At 46.1% G+C, this 21,822-nt stretch overlaps 1 protein-coding gene across 5 annotated transcripts in view; it reads left to right on the plus strand.

The window, feature by feature from the left end:
- Nucleotides 1–21,822, plus strand: part of ANKRD31 (ankyrin repeat domain 31) — a 387,557-nt gene that overhangs the window by 17,673 nt on the left and 348,062 nt on the right. For all 5 annotated transcript variants that reach the window (XM_063963834.1, XM_063963836.1, XM_063963837.1 and 2 more), the window contains exon 2: nt 9,477–9,638. In XM_063963834.1, coding sequence (XP_063819904.1) covers nt 9,477–9,638 — 162 coding nt within the window. The remainder of the gene's footprint in view (nt 1–9,476; nt 9,639–21,822) is intronic.

The raw sequence follows: 21,822 nt of genomic DNA on the forward strand, positions 1-21,822 counted from the left end.
TAATATGTGTTAAGAAAGAAGCAGAAGCTATGGGTTAGAAAGTGCTACAAAAATAAGGGTGTTAATAAAATACTCAAAAGAGTAATGTTAGTGAAAAAATAGGAGTGTTACATAAGTGCTAAATAAATAATATGGCATGCTACCCCAAGGTGGCCCAGCCCCACCAGACCCGGGGGGTACCACTCCCCAAACCCATACACAGCATAATAATAATAATAACATCCACTATGGGTCATACAATTGCTTAATGTATGGCCACATGATAATGGCACATACAGAACATATCCAGGTTGAGAGCTAGTTTACCTGGAGGCACCCCTGTATCCTCCAAATGGCACCACAGGACCCAGCATGCCCTCCTAATGCTGGCTCCATCTATGCCTCTCTGAACTGCAATAAATAGTGGAAAACTGCTCTAATCAAGCTGGTAACAATCCCCAGGTGCTGCGGGAGGGGGTTACTCTAGACAAGAAATACAAAAGGGATTTTTCCCACGCACTCTGCTGGCTGTTAGTAAGAAGAGCTATATACTATGTATTTTCAGGTAACCCATGGATTCTACTTGGAGAAGTGGACCGAACATCGTGTCAACATAGGTAAGTATGTGTGTGTCGGCATGTATGTAATAAAGTTGTACTTTCACGGTGTCTGTGTCCTGTTTTTATTTGGGTATTTTTTAGTAGTACTACAGGTACCAGCGGGCCCGGTTTTCCACCGCATGCTGGTACTTGTGGTTCTCCAAGTACCAGCTTGCGGGGGAGGCTTGCTGGGACTTGTAGTACTGCTACTAAAAACAATATTCACATTTTTTCAAAAGGCTATCAGCCCCCCATCCGCCGCCCTTGGATGGGGGGGACAGCCTCGGGCTTCACCCCTGGCCCTTGGGTGGCTGGAGGGGGACCCCTTGATTTAAGGGGTACCCACTCTGCCAGGGTACCCCGGCCAGGGGTGACTAGTTGGGTATGCAATGCCAGGGCCGCAGGGACCAGTATAAAAGTGTCCCACGGCTGTGGCATTATGTACCTGGCTAGTGGAGCCCGGTGCTGGTTTCAAAAATACGGGGGACCCCTACGCTTTTTGTCCCCCGTATTTTTGGAACCAGGACCAGGCGCAGAGCCCGGTGCTGGTTGATTAAATATGGGGGAACCCCTGTCATTTTCCCCCCCATATTTATTCAACCAGGACCGGCTCAAAGAGCCCGAGGCTGGTTGTGCTTAGGAGGGGGGACCCCACACAATTTTTTTCTGATTTTTTAATACTTTAATCAAGTTTTTAAGGTACACAATGAAGCCCTGCACGGATCTCACAGATCCGGCCGGGATTCCTTGTGTTTTGTCAGGCAGTGTTTTACTCATCACTCCTGTAAAACACTGCCTGATATTACGAATCACATCGACATCGGAAAAAACGATTGTGCAAAACTCGGCAGCTTAGTAAATGATCGTATCAGGATTCAAAAAGTTGCAGTAAAATGCACCCGATACCATTCGAGTTCAAACACCCTTCAAAACGGCCAAAACACGAATCTTTGTAAATATACCCCATGGGCTGTATCTGTTGTAACACAAGCACACATGTGGTCTGATTTAGAGTTAAACATTACCATAACGATAGATCATGTAGATTGTACATTATAAGCTTCACTGGAGCAGGGTCTGATGTGAATAATTAGTATTTCTCTGATGTCCTAGTGGATGCTGGGAACTCCGTAAGGACCATGGGGAATAGCGGCTCCGCAGGAGACTGGGCACAAAAAGTAAAAGCTTTAGACTAGCTGGTGTGCACTGGCTCCTCCCCCTATGACCCTCCTCCAAGCCTCAGTTAGATTTTTGTGCCCGAACGAGAAGGGTGCAAGCTAGGTGGCTCTCCTGAGCTGCTTAGAAGTAAAAGTTTAAATAGGTTTTTTATTTTCAGTGAGTCCTGCTGGCAACAGGCTCACTGCATCGTGGGACTAAGGGGAGAAGAAGCGAACTCACCTGACTGCAGAGTGGATTGGGCTTCTTGGCTACTGGACATTAGCTCCAGAGGGACGATCACAGGTTCAGCCTGGATGGGTCCCGGAGCCGCGCCGCCGGCCCCCTTACAGAGCCAGAAGAGCGAAGAGGTCCGGAGAAAGCGGCGGCAGAAGACGTTCCTGTCTTCAAATAAGGTAGCGCACAGCACTGCAGCTGTGCGCCATTGCTCTCAGCACACTTCACACTCCGGTCACTGAGGGTGCAGGGCGCTGGGGGGGAGCGCCCTGAGACGCAATAAAAACGATATAAAAACCTTATATGGCTAAAAAAAAATGCATCACATATAGCTCCTGGGCTATATGGATGCATTTATCCCCTGCCAGTTTCCTGAAAAAAGCGGGAGAAAAGGCCGCCGTGAAGGGGGCGGAGCCTTTCTCCTCAGCACACAAGCGCCATTTTCTTTCACAGCTCCGCTGGAAGGACGGCTCCCTGACTCTCCCCTGCAGTCCTGCACTACAGAAACAGGGTAAAACAGAGAGGGGGGCACTATTGGCAGCTAATATATAAATACAGCAGCTATAACAGGGAGTAACACTTATATAAGGTTATCCCTGTATATATATAGCGCTCTGGTGTGTGCTGGCAAACTCTCCCTCTGTCTCCCCAAATGGCTAGTGGGGTCCTGTCCTCTATCAGAGCATTCCCTGTGTGTGTGCTGGGTGTCGGTACGATTGTGTCGACATGTATGAGGAGGAAAATGATGTGGAAGCAGAGCAATTGCCTGTGTTAGTGATGTCACCCCCTAGGGAGTCGACACCTGACTGGATGGTAGTAATTAAAGAATTACGTGACAATGTCAGCACTTTGCAAAAAAAAAACTGTTGACGACATGAGACAGCCGACAAATCAATTAGTGCCTGTTCAGGCGTCTCAGACACCGTCAGGGGCGCTAAAACGCCCGTTACCTCAGATGGTCGACGCAGACCCTGACACGGATACTGAATCCAGTGTCGACGGTGACGAGACAAACGTAATGTCCAGTAGGGCCACACGTTACATGATAACGGCAATGAAGGAGGCATTGAACATTTCTGACACTACAAGTACCACAAAAAAGGGTATTATGTGGGGTGTGAAAAAACTACCAGTGGTTTTTCCTGAGTCAGATGAATTAAATGAGGTGTGTGATAAAGCGTGGGTTTCCCCCGATAAAAAACTGCTGATTTCTAATAAATTATTGGCACTATACCCTTTCCCGCCAGAGGTTAGGGCACGTTGGGAAACACCCCCTAGGGTAGATAAGGCGCTCACACGCTTATCAAAACAAGTGGCGTTACCGTCTCCTGATACGGCCGCTCTCAAGGAACCAGCTGATAGAAGGCTGGAAAATATCTTAAAAGGTATATACACACATACCGGTGTTATACTGCGACCAGCGATCGCTTCAGCCTGGATGTGCAGCGCTGGAGTGGCTTGGTCGGATTCCCTGACTGAAAATATTGATACCCTGGATAGGGACAGTATATTATTAACTATAGAGCATTTAAAGGATGCATTACTATATGGCCCTCATTCCGAGTTGATCGGTCGCAAGGCGAATTTAGCAGAGTTACACACGCTAAGCCGCCGCCTACTGGGAGTGAATCTTAGCTTCTTAAAATTGCGACCGATGTATTCGCAATAATGCGATTACTAACTACTTAGCAGTTTCAGAGTAGCTCCAGACTTACTCTGCCTGTGCGATCATTTCAGTGCTTGTCGTTCCTGGTTGACGTCACAAACACACCCAGCGTTCGCCCAGGCACTCCCACCGTTTCTCTGGCCACTCCTGCGTTTTTTCCGGAAACGGTAGCGTTTTCAGCCACACGCCCCTGAAACGCCGTGTTTCCGCCCAGTAACACCCATTTCCTGTCAATCACATTACGATCGCCGGAGCGAAGAAAAAGCCGTGAGTAAAATACTTTCTTCATAGTAAAGTTACTTGGCGCAGTCGCAGTGCGAACATTGCGCATGCGTACTAAGCGGATTTTCACTGCGATGCGATGAAAAATACCGAGCGAACAACTCGGAATGAGGGCCAATATGCGAGATGCACAGAGGGATATTTGCACCCTGGCATCTAGAGTAAGTGCGATGTCCATTTCTGCCAGAAGAACGTTATGGACGCGACAGTGGTCAGGTGATGCGGATTCCAAACGACATATGGAAGTATTGCCGTATAAAGGGGAGGAGTTATTTGGGGTCGGTCTATCGGACCTGGTGGCCACGGCAACGGCTGGAAAATCCACCTTTTTACCCCAGGTCACCTCTCAGCAGAAAAAGACACCGTCTTTTCAAACCCAGTCCTTTCGTCCCTATAAGGGCAAGAGGGAAAAAGGCCGCTCGTTCCTGCCCCGGGGCAGAGGAAGGGGAAAAAGACTGCACCATGCAGCCTCTTCCCAGGAGCAGAAGCCCTCCCCCGCTTCTGCCAAGTCCTCAGCATGACGCTGGGGCTCTGCAAGCAGACTCGGGCACGGTGGGGGGCCGTCTCAAGAATTTCAGCGCGCAGTGGGCTCACTCGCAAGTGGACCCCTGGATCCTGCAGGTAGTATCACAGGGGTACAAATTGGAATTCGAGACGTCTCCCCCTCGCCGGTTCCTGAAGTCTGCTCTACCAACGTCTCCCTCCGACAGGGAGGCAGTATTGGAAGCTATTCACAAGCTGTATTCCCAGCAGGTGATAATCAAGGTACCCCTCCTACAACAGGGAAAGGGGTATTATTCCACGCTGTTTGTGGTACCGAAGCCGGACGGCTCGGTGAGACCAATTTTAAATCGAAAATCTTTGAACACTTACATAAAAAGGTTCAAATTCAAGATGGAGTCACTCAGAGCAGTGATAGCGAACCTGGAAGAAGGGGACTATATGGTATCTCTAGACATCAAGGATGCTTATCTCCATGTCCCAATCTACCCTTCTCACCAAGGGTACCTCAGGTTTGTGATACAAAACTGTCATTATCAGTTTCAGACGCTGCCGTTTGGATTGTCCACGGCACCACGGGTCTTTACCAAGGTAATGGCCGAAATGATGATTCTTCTTCGAAGAAAAGGCGTATTAATTATCCCTTACTTGGACGATAAGGGCAAGGTCCAGGGAACAGTTAGAGGTCGGAGTAGCACTATCTCAGGTAGTGCTACGTCAGCACGGGTGGATTCTAAATATCCCAAAATCACAGCTGATTCCAACGACACGTCTACTGTTCCTAGGGATGATTCTGGACACAGTCCAGAAAAAGGTGTTTCTCCCGGAGGAGAAGGCCAGGGAGTTATCCGAGCTAGTCAGGAACCTCCTAAAACCAGGACAAGTGTCAGTGCATCAGTGCACGAGAGTCCTGGGAAAAATGGTGGCTTCTTACGAAGCGATTCCATTCGGAAGATTCCATGCAAGAACTTTTCAGTGGGATCTGCTGGACAAATGGTCCGGATCGCATCTTCAGATGCATCAGCGGATAACCCTATCTCCAAGGACAAGGGTATCTCTCCTGTGGTGGTTACAGAAGGCTCATCTTCTAGAGGGCCGCAGATTCGGCATTCAGGATTGGATGCTGGTAACCACGGATGCCAGCCTGAGAGGCTGGGGAGCAGTCACACAGGGAAGAAATTTCCAGGGCTTGTGGTCAAGCATGGAAACGTCTCTTCACATAAATATCCTAGAGCTAAGGGCCATTTACAATGCCCTAAGTCAAGCAAGGCCTCTGCTTCAGGGTCAACCGGTATTGATCCAGTCGGACAACATCACGGCTGTCGCCCACGTAAACAGACAGGGCGGCACAAGAAGCAGGAGGGCAATGGCAGAAGCTGCAAGGATTCTCCGCTGGGCGGAAAATCATGTGATAGCACTGTCAGCAGTGTTCATTCCGGGAGTGGACAACTGGGAAGCAGACTTCCTCAGCAGACACGACCTCCACCCGGGGGAGTGGGGACTTCATCCAGAAGTCTTCCAAGTGATTGTAAACCGTTGGGAAAAACCAAAGGTGGACATGATGGCGTCCCGTCTCAACAAGAAACTGGACAGATATTGCGCCAGATATTGCGCCAGGTCAAGGGACCCTCAGGCAATAGCGGTGGACGCTCTGGTAACTCCGTGGGTGTTCCAGTCGGTATATGTGTTCCCTCCTCTTCCTCTCATACCAAAAGTACTGAGAATCATAAGAAGGAGAGGAGTAAGAACGATACTCGTGGCTCCGGATTGGCTAAGAAGAACTTGGTACCCGGAGCTGCAAGAGATGCTCACGGAGGACCCGTGGCCTCTACCTCTAAGGAAGGACCTGCTCCAGCAGGGACCTTGTCTGTTCCAAGACTTACCGCGGCTGCGTTTGACGGCATGGCGGTTGAACGCCGGATCCTGAAGGAAAAAGGCATTCCAGATGAAGTCATCCCTACCCTGATCAAGGCCAGGAAGGATGTAACTGCAAAACATTATCATCGCATTTGGCGAAAATATGTTGCGTGGTGTGAGGCCAAGAAGGCCCCTACGGAGGAATTTCAACTGGGTCGTTTCCTACATTTCCTGCAAGCAGGATTGTTTATGGGCCTAAAATTAGGATCCATTAAGGTTCAAATCTCGGCCCTGTCGATCTTCTTCCAGAAAGAACTGGCTTCAGTGCCTGAAGTTCAGACGTTTGTCAAAGGGGTACTGCATATACAGCCTCCTTTTGTGCCTCCAGTGGCACCTTGGGATCTCAATGTAGTTTTAGGGTTCCTAAAATCACATTGGTTTGAACCACTTGCCACAGTGGATTTGAAATATCTCACATGGAAAGTGGTAATGCTGTTGGCCCTGGCTTCAGCCAGGCGCGTATCAGAATTGGCGGCTTTATCCTATAAAAGCCCTTACCTGATATTTCATTCAGATAGGGCGGAATTGAGGACTCGTCCTCAATTTCTCCCTAAGGTGGTTTCAGCGTTTCACATGAATCAACCTATTGTGGTACCTGTGGCTACTAGGGACTTGGAGGACTCCAAGTTGCTGGACGTAGTCAGGGCCCTGAAAATATATGTTTCCAGGACGGCTGGAGTCAGAAAATCAGACTCGCTGTTTATACTGTATGCACCCAACAAGCTGGGTGCTCCTGCTTCTAAGCAGACGATTGCTCGTTGGATTTGTAGTACAATTCAACTTGCACATTCTGTGGCAGGCCTGCCACAGCCAAAATCTGTAAAAGCCCATTCCACAAGGAAGGTGGGCTCATCTTGGGCGGCTGCCCGAGGGGTCTCGGCTTTACAACTTTGCCGAGCAGCTACTTGGTCAGGGGCAAACACGTTTGCTAAATTCTACAAATTTGATACCCTGGCTGAGGAGGACCTGGAGTTCTCTCATTCGGTGCTGCAGAGTCATCCGCACTCTCCCGCCCGTTTGGGAGCTTTGGTATAATCCCCATGGTCCTTACGGAGTTCCCAGCATCCACTAGGACGTCAGAGAAAATAAGAATTTACTTACCGATAATTCTATTTCTCATAGTCCGTAGTGGATGCTGGGCGCCCATCCCAAGTGCGGATTGTCTGCAATACTTGTATATAGTTATTGTTACAAACAAATCGGGTTGTTTATTGTTGGAAGCCATCTTTTCAGAGGCTCCTACGGTTATCATACTGTTAACTGGGTTCAGATCACGAGTTGTACGGTGTGATTGGTGTGGCTGGTATGAGTCTTACCCGGGATTCAAGATCCTTCCTTATTATGTACGCTCGTCCGGGCACAGTATCTTAACTGAGGCTTGGAGGAGGGTCATAGGGGGAGGAGCCAGTGCACACCAGCTAGTCTAAAGCTTTTACTTTTTGTGCCCAGTCTCCTGCGGAGCCGCTATTCCCCATGGTCCTTACGGAGTTCCCAGCATCCACTACGGACTATGAGAAATAGAATTATCGGTAAGTAAATTCTTATTTTTCTATATTATTATTACATTAATTATTACATTATTATTAATTATTATTATTAATTAATTATTAATTATTACATTACATTATTATTATTACTATTATTATTATTATTATTATTATTATTATAATTATATTATTATTAAGTATTGTTGCTTTGTAATATTGAGAGGCTTTGAAAAATAATGGCTACAAATAAGCTCTAAATTAGTACCAGAAGCCAGTAATTAGAGTTGTGCAAAAAAAGGTTAGTGGTAATAAATGCAATTGTAGCTTTATTATTCTACTAATTGCCTTATATTTAGAAATTTGTTAGATGTACATTTCAGGAGTGTGTGTGTGTGTGTAGGTGGGTAAGTGAGTGTGTTTGTAAGTGGGTGTAGGGGGCTGAATAAAACCTTTATGGTGCTGAGTGACAGTACATACTTATGTGCTGTAGGATTTATGTGTTGTGTTTTCATACTATACATGTTCTTTACCAGCGGCAGCTCCTACCTGGGTGAGTGGAGGAGGGCTGCCACTGGCCATGCTACTGGGGCTCAGCCACTGCCCGGGTCCCAGCACCTGTACTATGTAGTTCACAGACGCTGGGATCCGGCACACGCACAGTAGTGGCAACGGTACTGCGCAAGCGCAAAACCCCAGCTTCTATAGACTGCATCTACTGCAATCCATAAAGGCAGGCTAGGACGGACGAGGCAGGGAGTGGCTTTCTACAGGAAGCCAGCTCTCTGCTAATCGCACCACAGTCTGGCAGTCCCAGAGGGAGGAAACCGCTCCCAATGGGACTGCGTTGTGTGTCTGTGACTGACAGGTAGGACTTCCAATAGGAAGTCACTGCTAGTCACAGTGAAGCCAGTGAAGTCACGGACTGCATCTGGCATTACTGACAGTGAGGTAGGTGGCAGATTTTACTTGGGGGGGGGGGGGGGGGGGTCTTCTTGCACTCCTTCAGTCCATAGGTAAAATCTCTGCTCTCCAGAGGTAACATTGGGGGTAATTCAGATCTGATTGCTGGGCTGTGATCAGATAGTCGCCACCTACAGGGGGAGGGTTAAATCACTGTTTAAGTGTGCGATCGCTTGTGTTGCAGGACTGCACAAAAATCAGTTTGTGTAGTCTCTGCGCAGCCCAGAACTTACTTATCCAGTGCGATAGAATCCTGAAGATCAGGGGCGGAGCTGACATCAGACACCCTCCCTGAAAACACTTGAGCCTGCCTGTGTTTTTCCGGATACTCCCTGAAAATAGTCAGTTGCCACCCACAAACGGCCTCTTCCTGTCAATCTCCTTGCGAGCGCCCGTGCGAATGGATCATTCACTCCATCCCTTCGCTGACCGGCGATACCCGTTGCAGCAGTCCGGCGCATTGCGGTGCATGCGCAGTTCGAATCTGATCGCCCGTTGTGCAAAAACGCACAGCAGTGATCAGATCTGAATTAGACCCATTGTCCATGGACCTATGTAACACACATCAAACATTGGATGCCAGTACTCTTCTAGTTCTGAACAAGTATGTTAATGTTTTTTGTTGTTTTTTTTACATCATAGTAATTGCATGTATTTAAATATTGCATTTGTTGTCTTCTTTTTTTTCTCCAGCAACTGTTAAAAAGCATATGCCCAATAAAATCTTAGGGAACATAAACAAAAGAAACTTCATGGGTGAGACCAAACTTCATCAAGCCTCAAAAAAAGGAGATTTACAACTAGTTAATGCTCTCATTGAAGCTGGAATAGATGTAAACCAGAAAGATAATGCAGGTTAGCAGTGCATGTATTCAGTATGTTATATTTGGAGTTCACATATTTAATGCTGAAACTGTGAGTAAATGCAATCACTGTGCTCCATGTAGAATATGTTCATTGTAATTTTTGTGTCTGAAACCTTTCAGTTACTGTGAGATTGCCAGACATTCCACTGTGTTCATTTTAAACAATAAACAGCTAAGTCTAATGTGACCCATACATCTAACAGGTGAATAAACTGTAGATACTGATCAGAGCCCGCCGATTGGCTAATCAGATCGGTGCGCTGCAATTTCTCGAGGGAACGGCAAAATACTGTATGGTAAAAATCCCAGACTCGCTGATTCCCAGCATTTTTGGTTCGGAGTTGGCAGAACGAGATTGTCCAAAGTGTTGGATTTTGCTGATAGGTAGAACAGGGAATTGGCCCAATTAATTACAGAAGTATGGCCCCTTAAGAGTATAAATATACTTTCGAAGTATTGATATTATGCAAAGAGCATACTTGCCTACTCTCGCTGAAATTCCAAGAGAATTTGGATTCAGAGTAGTATGCAAGTCCGATGGTTTGCGTACTTCTCCGATGGACTGCGCTATGCAGTACCCGTTCTGCGCATATACAGTACAGTATGGGTCCTGCATTGTTGCTCGCAGTGCCCCCATGATTGATATGCTGTGGCATTTTGGGTTTCTATGGCAGAGTGAAAACACCGGCAATCCTGCGTAACGCAGAGTTTTCAGATTGATGCTGCGTCCTTGGATGCAGCAGCAGATCGCAGCTTGCAGGAGCATTAGCATATTTACACACAGCACCTGCATCCAAAGTCACTGTGTGTACTGTGTCCATCTCTGAATTAGGCCTAATGTACAATCAGGCCTAATGTACAGAATATGTACAAAACATTTAGAGTAGCATCTGGAAAACTCATTTGTCCTCATTTAGATTTCAGTGCAAATCCAACTAATGCATTGACAGATGATTGTCACGATCCTCACTGTAGTTCTCATATTGGTGACTTACCTCTGTCATCTCTGTCCTGGATCCTGCATCTTTCTGCTCACTGGGATAAACAACTTGCCAATACCATGAGTTTCCTGAGTCCTGAGCTCTCTGCCTGGAAGGTAAGAGTTAACGAGCTCCACCTGTGGTGATTAATCTTCTGTGTGAGTCTGAGTTCAGCAATCTGAAGTTTAGGCCTAAAAGCCAGCATCCTCCTGTTTGTTTGCAGAAGTTCAGGCTTCAGTGTTCTTTCGGCCTGCTAGGCCTCACTCCACATCACAGCCTAGTCTAGAGTACTCACATGACAGTGACTGTTCACCTGACCCAGAGCTGTCCAATCCTGTGCCAGCCTGAGACACTCTGAATCACCTGACACTGCTCACCAATCACCAAGAACCAGGAAGTATAAGTCAGGAGACTTGAGTTGGAAACTCTGCCAGTTCCTTGTGTCACACACAGCTCTGTGTGAGCTTTGAAGCTGAGCTCCCTAAAGGTAACACTCGTACTTCGGTTCCTGTAAAACTCTGCTCCTTTGCTACCCAGTCTGGATTACAGTTGTGTTACCATTGATATCCAGTATTTCTACAGTTTCATCTTAAAGTCACAGTTGCAGTATTCTACAGTTTCATCTTAAAGTCACAGTTGCAGTATTCCAGTCTCATCTTAAAGCCACAGCTGCAGTATTCTACAGTTTCATCTTAAAGTCACAGTTGCAGTATTCCACAGTCTCATTTTAAAGCCACAGCTGCAGTATTCTACAGTCTTGTCCTAAAGTCACAGCCACAGTCATCATTCTACTTCCAGTTGCGTTTCCAGTTATATATCCGGTACCAGCCCGGATTACAGTTTCGTCCCAGTCTCACCAGTAACCAGTCTGGCTTACTATCTCGCCAGTAACCTTGAGTACTTAAGCACCTACTCCTGTGACATTATATCCAGTTCACTCTCACCTATACATTCATCATCCTGCTATCAACACCAAGTCCCTGGTGATCCAGTGGTCAGGATACGGTTTCCTCTGCCAAGGCCCGGGTTCGATCCCCAGTCAGGGATTGCTCCTTCTTCTCACTGATTCCTACAGACCAGCCTAATATTCACATAGTCCTCCAGTCACCCGAACAGACTTCACTAACACCGGGTTCACAAATACCACAGTTCTGACAATGATGCTGCAATGTAGGTGGTGCAGATGCCAGTTTTGGGGCAAATATTGCCATCTTTGCAGGTAGCCCATGCATACTGAGCAGAATTATGTGTGCTACAGTTTAAAGTTACCTACTCTAGATGGCCTCCTAGAGACCCAGGGACGGAGAGATCCAGGAGGGAGGAGTGGGTGCATGGTGCAGTTAAAGGCATCAGTGTACTCAGTCACCTGCAATGTATGTTCTATATCTGACTGAGCTTTTTAAATTTTACCTCTACAGTATAATGGGATTTGGCCAAAGTGCAAAAGGGTCTTGGCTTGATTAATGCCTCAATAATGTCCAATATGAGAAAAAGTGGGTCTCATAACTTGAACGCTGGATTTCATACAACATTCCTTTAATCTTTTGGTTTCAGTACACTTTACGGAAGACAAATTTTAGACAAGATTTGAGTTACTCCTTAGGGACAATCCTCAAATATTTATGTTCCACTGTTTCCATGCATAACACATGACATGACATATAGGAAACATGTTTTATCCCAGATTTAGGTCTGAAGCATTGTCTTGCATGAATTTACTGGATCTGAAAGTCTAAACATTTATTTCAAGTGATCAACCCATTGATTGGTTTCTAGTTGTGCTATAGAGACAATAGGGATGTTTTCCAAATAGCGTTTCCTTCCCTTCAAAGGACTACTGTAAACTGCATAAGAAAATACGTATAAAGCATTTAATATAGGTTTAATATGCAGAAAAAAAATTCTTAATGTTTATGTGACTGCATCGAGAATACATGTGTTATGAAGCTATACACATTTGTTTCTGTAGTCCATTCACATCAATAGGGTTTCCAGTTTGTTCACCATATGCAGGAACCCCATTACAATGAATAGACCATTGTAAATACTAGGATACCTCCGATAAATAAACCTTTAAAATGTAGGTAACATAACCTCCCATTCACTTCAGTGGCCCATTTGTTTCAATAAGGTTTTAATACGTAGCGCTTCAGTTGGAATGATTACATGTATTACAGTTGGTATAGTGTCATATTTGTATTATTTGTAGTTTAGATTTAAACTGTAATACTCTATGATGTATACATTTACATTAATATAAAACCTACTATATCTGCAGTACTGTATCTAGAACACTTTATTTTGTAAACAATCTGTTGTTGATTGAGCCGCTGATATTTCTCTTGGATGTAAAAAAGCTGGGAACCAACCAATTAGATTGCTTGCTTTATTGAAGACAACTAAAGGATGATCTTGTAAGAGATCAAAACATCGGAGCTTTTTAGAATGATGTAGTTTAGGATGATCAGCTTTTCCTAAGAAAAATGTAAACTCTTATAAATTATTTGAAGGCTTCATTTAGTAGTGGTGATGAAAACACTTCTTTGTTAAATTATGATACTGTAACACAGAGGTACAGTAGATTGTTCAATATAATTCTATTCTTGCAAGCTGTTTCTTTTATTCGATTTAACTGCCCTTTCGGAAGAATTGTTAACCATGGTTTGTAATGGTGTTAACCATGGCAGATTTAAAGTTTTGAGGTTTTTAATGACACTGTCAATGGTAATTCTCCATCCCAATAAAAAGTAAATAAAATGATCTATATATCAGCCTTATTATACCAGGACCATCCCAAATAAATTGTTCAATTATTACCATACAAAACGTATTATAATAAAATTCATATCCAAAAATAAAATCGACATGTAAAATAAAGTGAATTAACACTAAAATAAAACTACGTGGTCTTTCTGCAACATGTTTTTTGCTGTAATTGCTCTACAGTGGGGACATTTTAACATGCAGTCGCATGCTTCATATAGTGTAAAAATTATAAATATGCACAGTTGGGGGCATGGCCTGGCGGGCATTGGGAGCGGACGTGTTCCCTGGGAACTCCTGCTTTTTACCCCCTTATTGAGCTCCTTTGCTTCGCTGGCTGCCCGAATACTGCTCATTTCTGCACTCACTGACTACCTACCTGCTGGGGTCAGCGACCGCGGAGCCGGGAGAAGCTGTAGGCTTCTCTACGGGTTGCGGCCTACCCAGTGTCTGTAAGCCGGGACCTCTATTTCCATACCCGGCCGGTCCTCGGAGCGGGGGCTCGCGCCGCACTGTTTCACCACTCAGCTTGGCGGCTTCTGGATGGAGGGCTGCCCTGCCTACATCGGGACCTCCTGCTGTCGACCCTCCTCTGCCACCTAGCCGCCCGCCTCGTGATCGTACTCCTGGAGGAGTGCGGCGGCCGCCATCTTGCTTACCCGGAGGTTCGGGCCGTGAGGGGGGGAACACGTGGAGGAGGATTGCGGTGACTCACACCTGCAGACCCGGCTTCCCTGACTGCCGGGAGGTGGTCAGCATCAGTAAACTTCTCCCTGCACTGCAGCTCTGAGGGGGGGACCGGCTCCAGACACATCCCTAGACCTCTGTTGCATAAACTACCTGGCTTCACCTCTGCACGGCCGGGCGGTTTCAGAGGCGCAGTGCTCACTGGCTGGACCGTGGCCTGTGCCTCCCGCCTTTCTCCCACCTTTCTTCTACGGAATCGGCTGAATGGTGAGTTAGAGAGTGCATACTCCCATTGCCCCTTTCCTCCTACATATTCTCCCAACTGCGCCTATTTGTCTGGTGGCCCACTCACCCATATTGCCAGCCTGTGGTCTCCTTACCTCCCCATCCTGGATGGCTCTATATATATCTACATACACCTCCTACCCTCCGGCTGTGCTTGACAGGCCAACACCCGGCCACTGGCTACGTCCACACTTCTGTACACTACTGCAGCTTGGAGTTCTCCCTACCCGGGCTGCGGTTCCTCACATACACCATGCTGGTGCCCCGTAGTGGTAGACTGTGATAATCCTGCTCTCCGGGGCATGTCTGCTCACGTATGATGACCTGCTAGTGACGATTTGTTCTGGGGGATTTTGACAACGTTGGCCCTGCCTGCATGCTTCTCTAATCACGTGGCTCTTCCAGGTGTTCTCTTGGTGGTATCCATTTGCCTCATGGTGAGGGGTGGCAAAAAGAAAGGCCCGTCGGGGGGAAGCTCCGCATACAAGGGAACCCCCGCACATTTCACTGGAACCCCTTCTTTGGCTGACATGAGGCAATTTCTCCTCCCTCAAGGCTCCGCCTCTCTTGCTGATGATACTTCCCCACCCTCCACCCCGCACCTTTCGTCTAGCTCGGATTCGCCCTCTAGAGATGGGGATCAAGTGATGGCTTTGAATATGGTGCCAGAAACGGCGGGTGTTTCTTAGATCCTACACCTACTCCGCTCCATGCCGACGAAGCAAGATTTCGAAACGCCTAGAGAGTAGTCTCCGGGAAACAGTCCGCTTGGAAATTGCTGCTGTTCGCTCCGAGGTGTCCGCCATCGGATCTCGACTCACTTCTCTGGAAGGTTTTTCCTCTGACTCGGCTGCGGCCCACAATGCTCTCAGGCTTACAGTCATTAGGCAGGCGACTGAAATTCACCAACTGCAAGAGCGCCTTGATGAGTTGGACAATCGTGGAAGACGTAACAATCTCAGGATTAGGGGGGTCTCGGAAGACATCCCACCCCAGGGACTTATCTATTTTCTGACACGGACCTTCAATGAGCTCCTGGATCAGGATCCTTCCTCCACGATTGAGTTCGACAGGGCCCACCGAGCCCTAAGACCTAGAGGGTCTCCCTCCGACCGGCTGAGAGATGTCATCTGTCGCTTGCATTATTATTCTCAGAAAGAAGATATTCTCTGTAAGGTTCGCAGTCTGGACGTCATTGAGATTGACGATCAACGTATTAAAATCTTTTAAGACCTCAGAACTCCGTAAAGCAGGCATTAAGTACAGATGGGGTTTTCCTTTTAGTCTGCAAGTCTCGCATAATGGGAAGTTCCTCACATTTAAAGACTCAGTTGACCTGCCCTCGTTCTGCCAAGCGCTTGGTGTTCAGGAAGTCTCCCTCCCGGACTGGCAGGAACCCCTTGTACGCTCTGTCCCACTGGAACTTTCTCACCCCGACAACGATTGGCACCTTGACCAGCATAATCCAAAACCACCCAGGGAACAGCGAACCCCTTCAATGCCAGTCATTAAGTGAGGTCCTCCCGATGGAAGCACAACGATTTGCCTTTTCTCGTATGCCTTATCTGTGACTTTTGTATTGCCTTCAATGGTCAGTCCTTGCCCGGCCACTTGGCCTCGAAGGACCCAACTCGTATTACTGGACCTTCTGTACCACACTTGATGTGTGTTTTGAGAAGTTACTTCACTTTATCATAGCTCTATAAATTTTGTTAATAGGGCTGGTGTCGTCACCGACCCCCAGTTTCCCCCTAGTGTTCTCGACCTCCAACGTGCCCTGCTCGTCCAAGCTCCCGAGAAGCGGCTGTGTGCTGTTCTTCTTTTCTTTCTTGTTAGTTATGTTAATGATGCTATGATTTTTGTTTTGTTTTTCACCACTGGATTTTCCGCTGTTTTTCTTTCTTCTCTTTCATCTTCTCTCTCCCCCTCCCTGTGCGGCCCCTGGTTTTATTGGGGTGGATGCCCTCCTCAACGGCTTTCCTCCTGCTCCCCACATTTTAGACAATGGCAGTTGACCCTAAGGCAACGATCATTAAATTTGTCTCCCTCAATGCAAAGGGCCTGAATGTCCCTGAGAAACGTTCTAGGGTACTCAAGGACCTTTTTGCCTTTAGGGCCGACGTGGCGTTACTTCAGGAGACGCATTTCAAGGCCAGTGCGGCTCCTACTCTTAAGGATTGCAACTACCCGCTTTTATTTTTATAACAACAATAGCAAAAGTAAATCCCTGGGAGTCGCGATCCTGTTGTCCAAACGATTGCCATTTTCAGACATGACATCCATAGTCCTGGAGGAGGGCAGAATGCTTCTAGTTAAATGTAAACTATTTGATCAATTATACACCTTTATTAATCTGTATGTTCCCAATCAATCCCAACCTCAATTTCTGTTGAAAGTTTTGAATCGTATTGCCCCCCTGATTGAGGGTATTCCGATTTTGGGTGGAGATCTAAATTGGGTCCTCCAGCCGGAGGTGGACATCTCTGGCACGCCGGTCCGGCCATCATTGGCTTTGCACCGTAAAGTACGTTGCGCGCTTCATGAACACCAGTTGGTCGACACGTGGCGACTCCAGCACTCGAGTGATAGGGACTATTCATTTTATTCCCGGCCACATAATACCTATTCCAGACTGGATTACTTCTTGCTGCCCCATCGGTTTTTACATCTCATTCGGGAAACTGACATAGGGCTGATCATCTGGTCAGACCACGCTCCCGTCTCCCTGACTTTGGAGACGTCCTGCCCTCATTTCAAACATTGTACTTGGCGACTGAATGAACAACTCTTGATGGATTCACGGTTTGCTCCCCAATTAACTGAGGCCATCAAGGACTATTTTGAAATCAACGAGGGTCCGGACGTCTCCGAAGTCACAGTGTGGGAGGCGCACAAATGTGTTTTTTTTACGTGGGAAATTCATTCAAATAGGTTCCTTGAGAAAAAAGGAAAAACTGTAGAAAAAAGTTGCTCTCCTTCAGCGCTTGAGAGATCTGGAGACTGCACATAAAACAGGCCCGACCCCCCAACTCTTAACCGAACTGAACGAGACGAGGTCGGCCCTTAATGTCTTGCTTTTTGAAGATGTCAAAAACGACTATAGGATATGCCATAACCGTTTTTTTCAGTGGGGTAACAAACCGGGGAAACTATTGGCAAGAGCACTGCGCTCGCAAAGGGCAACCTTACATATTCATTCGATAGCGGACGCAAAGGGCACTCGCCATACCCTTACCAGAGATATAGCCGACACATTTCACTCCTACTATTCTAGATTGTACAACCTTCATGACCCCATGTCCCCGGAGGCCTTACTGGCCACTAAAGAAGTGATAGCTAAATATCTTAACGATTTGGGCCTTCCACGATTGTCTGCAGAAGATAGTGCTTGACTGGATTCCCCGTTTTCCCTGCCAGATCTGGCCCTTAAGGAGACACCTTCCGGGAAGAGTCCCGGTCCAGACGGCTTCACTGTCTCGTATTATAAGCTATTCAAGGACTCTCTCCTACCCAAAATGCTGTTGGCCTTCAACGCAATTTCTGGAGATTGTGGGTTTCCACCTTAAGCTTTGGAGGCCTTTATAACAGTAATACCTAAAGAGGGAAAAGACCCGATGCAATGTGCCAGCTACCGCCCAATCTCACTCCTTAATACAAACATCAAACTGTTTGCCAAGCTTATGGCAAATAGATTGAAGTTGTTGCTCTCCGGTATTGTTGATTCAGATCAGGTGGGATTCGTCCCTGGGAGAGGCTCGTGACAATACAACTACAATTATTGCCTTGATGCACCTAGCCTCCTCGGGCCGTGATCACACAGTGGTGCTGTCCACTGATGCTGAGAAGGCATTTGATAGAATAAGTTGGGTCTTCATGGAGGGGGTTTTGAGACATTTAGGAGTGGGTGCGATTGGTTTTAACCGCATTCTGGCTTTCTATAGCTCCCCCACGGCGAGGATCAAAATGAACAGGGCCTTTGTGTGCGCCAGTTCTGATTAGAAACGGTACCAGACAAGGCTGTCCTCTCTCGCCCCTCATTTTTATTTTATGCATGGAGGCTCTGGCTGGTTCTATTAGACGTAATCCTGATATCTCCGGCCTTGTCGTGAATAGTAGGGAATACAAGCTAGCGCTGTTTGCAGAGGATCTGTTGGTTGTCCTTTCGAATACGTTAGTCTCGATCCCAAACCTCATGCACGAATTTAGTAATTTTGGCTCCCTGTCGAATTTCAAAATCAATTTTTCTAAATCAGTGGTGGTAAATGTGTTGGCTCCTTCTCAATCCCTGGTGGGTCTTAAATTGTCCTTTCCTTTCATTTGGCACCCCAATAGCTTTAAGTATCTGGGAGTTACACTACATACCGATTGTACACGCCTTTTTGACGAGAACTTCAAGCACCTACTTGCCACACTCCGTTCAGAGTTTAGGGACTGTGGTAACCGAAGGCTCTCCTGGTTGGGTAGACTTAGTGTAATTAAGATGAATGTACTCCCTAGAGTCCTTTATCTCCTGCAGACACTACCGATTCACATTCCCAAGTCTTGGCTTAGGGTATTACAGCGCATATAGATTGGGCAAAAAATATTTTTATTTCAGTAAAATAAAAGCATTCAAAGATCCATAACCACCGGCTAGTAATTTCAACACCTAGATATTATCTATTTATTAAAAAAACATAAAATACAGCCTACTTTCTGTGTGGCAATATCTGGTCAATACGACACACAGTTTCTCAGTTCACTTGATTGAATCACTATAAATAGATATAACAAGATAGCAAACTGCACACTATTTTATGCAGCTATTAAAAATCACTTCCATCTACAATATATGTCTATACAGGCAAAGAGTATTTAGCAATTCATTCAACAATTAACTCAATTAATTATTGAATGAATTGCTAATGGGCCCTACACACATGCCGATATCACTGCACGATATGAACGATCTCGTTCATTAATGAACGAGATAACGTTCATATCGTGCAGTGTGGAGGCTCCAGCGATGAACGATGCGCGGCCCCGCGCTCGTTCATCGCTGGTGCTATGTCAGCTGTGCATGCAGGCCAATATGGACGAGATCGTCCATATTTGCCTGCAAGTCTACGGAGCCGGGTGACGGGGGGAGTGAAGTACCTTCACTCCCCCCGTCACTGCCCCCCCCCCCCCCCCGCCGCCGGGTCGCCCGTTGCCTGTATCGGCGGTCGGGCAGCTCGGCTGCACATCGCCGAGTGTGTAGGGCCTATAAATACTCTGTCTGTATAGACATATATTGTAGATGGAAGTGATTTTCAATAGCTGCATAAAATAGTGTGCAGTTTGCTCTCTTGTTATATCTATTTATAGTGATTCAATCAAGTGAACTTAGAAACTGTGTCGTATTGACCAGATATTGCCACACAGAAAGTAAGCTGTATTTTATGTTTTTTTAATAAATAGATAATATCTAGGTGTTGAAAGACTCGTTTTCAGGCCACCTTTGTCAGCTCAAGTAGTTACTCTGTACTCGAGACGCACTTCAAAGTTCTGACGAGTTAGTATAGATACATATATAGATTGGTAAATGCTCAATTAGCTTAGTGATATCATTCAGGTGCTCGAAAGGAAGGGGTATTTCTGAGCAAGAAAAAAAGCAATTGTTTCCCCAGCACACTGAATGGATAACAGTAACCAGATATAAATCCCACATGATAATAGAATTCAGAGATCTTCGTTAGGCCCTGACATGCCACATGGAGCATTATGGGGTTGCTCCAAGGTAAGTAGCTCTTAGCTTAGACATATTTTAGTAAGGAGCCATTATCATGTGACTCCTTGCTGGTTAATATTAGACCCAGATTGGGGTAATGGAGGTGTGAGGTGTGGTGCCTCTGGACTGGCTGAGCTGGATGGCTTTAGTGTGGCACACCTTTACATTCTATTAACACTTTTCACTTATTAATTTTCTAACACTATTTCTCTATTTTAATTACATTTCATGTTTGTATCACCCCCTCTATAGCTTCGGCTTCCTAAATACTAATTTATTAACACTATAGTTTTTTACACTGGTATGTCACGCTGTGCTTTCTGGCTCATTCTGGTGTTTTGGGGTGCCACACCCTGCACCTAGATATAGCGCTAGGGACCCCAAATATACAGAGAGGCCTTGATGCGGCTTTGGGGCTTAACCACACATTTGCGCAAATATGTGTAACGAAGATCTCTGAATTCTATTATCATGTGGGATTTATATCTGGTTACTGTTATCCATTCAGTGTGCTGGGGAGTTAGTATAGATGCCCCCTGACACTTGCCAAAATGTTCCCTGCTGTACCGGACTTTGTGTTGGCGCTGTAATACTGAGACGGGCTCCCCACTACATATCTGGTGGGATTGTCAATCGCATCGCCCCTTTTGGGGATAATGTGATTACTATCTCCAGATTCATTGTGGGACCTGAGGTTGCCTCTGATCCTGTTTTTTGGCTCCTAAATCTAGTTACCGGTCGTTTGATAGCATATAAAAGATCCCTTTTGAAATTTCTCAATAGCGCCGCCAAAGCGGTAATCCCTGTTCGATGGCGTAACATTGCCCCTCCCTCAGTGAAAGAGTGGTTTACTAGGATAGATATGTACATGTCAATGGAGGAATTACGAGTGACACCTGAAAGCCAACAGGGATTCACAGCTACCTGGTATCCCTGGCTAGACTTCAAATCCTCACAGACCTACCTACTGCATAAGTAATGAGTGCAAATCTCACATACAGAATTTTTCTCTGGTATTTTACCAATCTTCCAATGTTATGAGGAGAATCCCCTCTCTCCCAGTTTCATTTGTTATTTGACTTTCCGCACAACACCCCACCCCCCACCCCTCTTCTACCTCCCTCTTGTTCTTCTTTCCTGTTCTTTTCTGCTCTCTTCTCCTATTCTATCTTACTGTTTATTTTTTTATTGTTTTCTCTCTCTGGCTTAAATGATTTGTATTGGATTTCCATATGTTCAAGCAGGATTTGAAATGTGTTTAACAGGTTGATACTCTATGGCGGCCGTTGTCTTGGTTATTGGATACTAACTTGTGCTTAGGTGTATTCTTACTTGACATTTTGCTGCTGTTTTTTGAATGTATGGTGTTCTCCTGTTGTACCTGCTTTATATGTTTGTGTGTCTCTAATGTTTGTCTTTGATAAAACTTAATAAACTTAGCACTGCTGCCAAGTATAAAAAACAGCCAGCGTGACACTTTTTTCACTTGAAATAGAAATAAATAAAAAAAAGTGTAATGAAACAATTACCATAAAAATTAAAATACAGAGTGAAGTACTGCCAGATTAACTAAAACAATGGGGGTCATTCCGAGTTGTTCGGTCGTTTCCGATTTTCGCAACGGAGTGATTAAGGCAAACATGTGCATGCGCATGGCACGCAGTGCGCATGCGCTAAGTATTTTAGCACAAAACTTAGTAGATTTACTC

This window comes from Pseudophryne corroboree, chromosome 1, assembly GCF_028390025.1.
Source record: "Pseudophryne corroboree isolate aPseCor3 chromosome 1, aPseCor3.hap2, whole genome shotgun sequence".
Lineage (NCBI taxonomy): Eukaryota > Metazoa > Chordata > Amphibia > Anura > Myobatrachidae > Pseudophryne > Pseudophryne corroboree.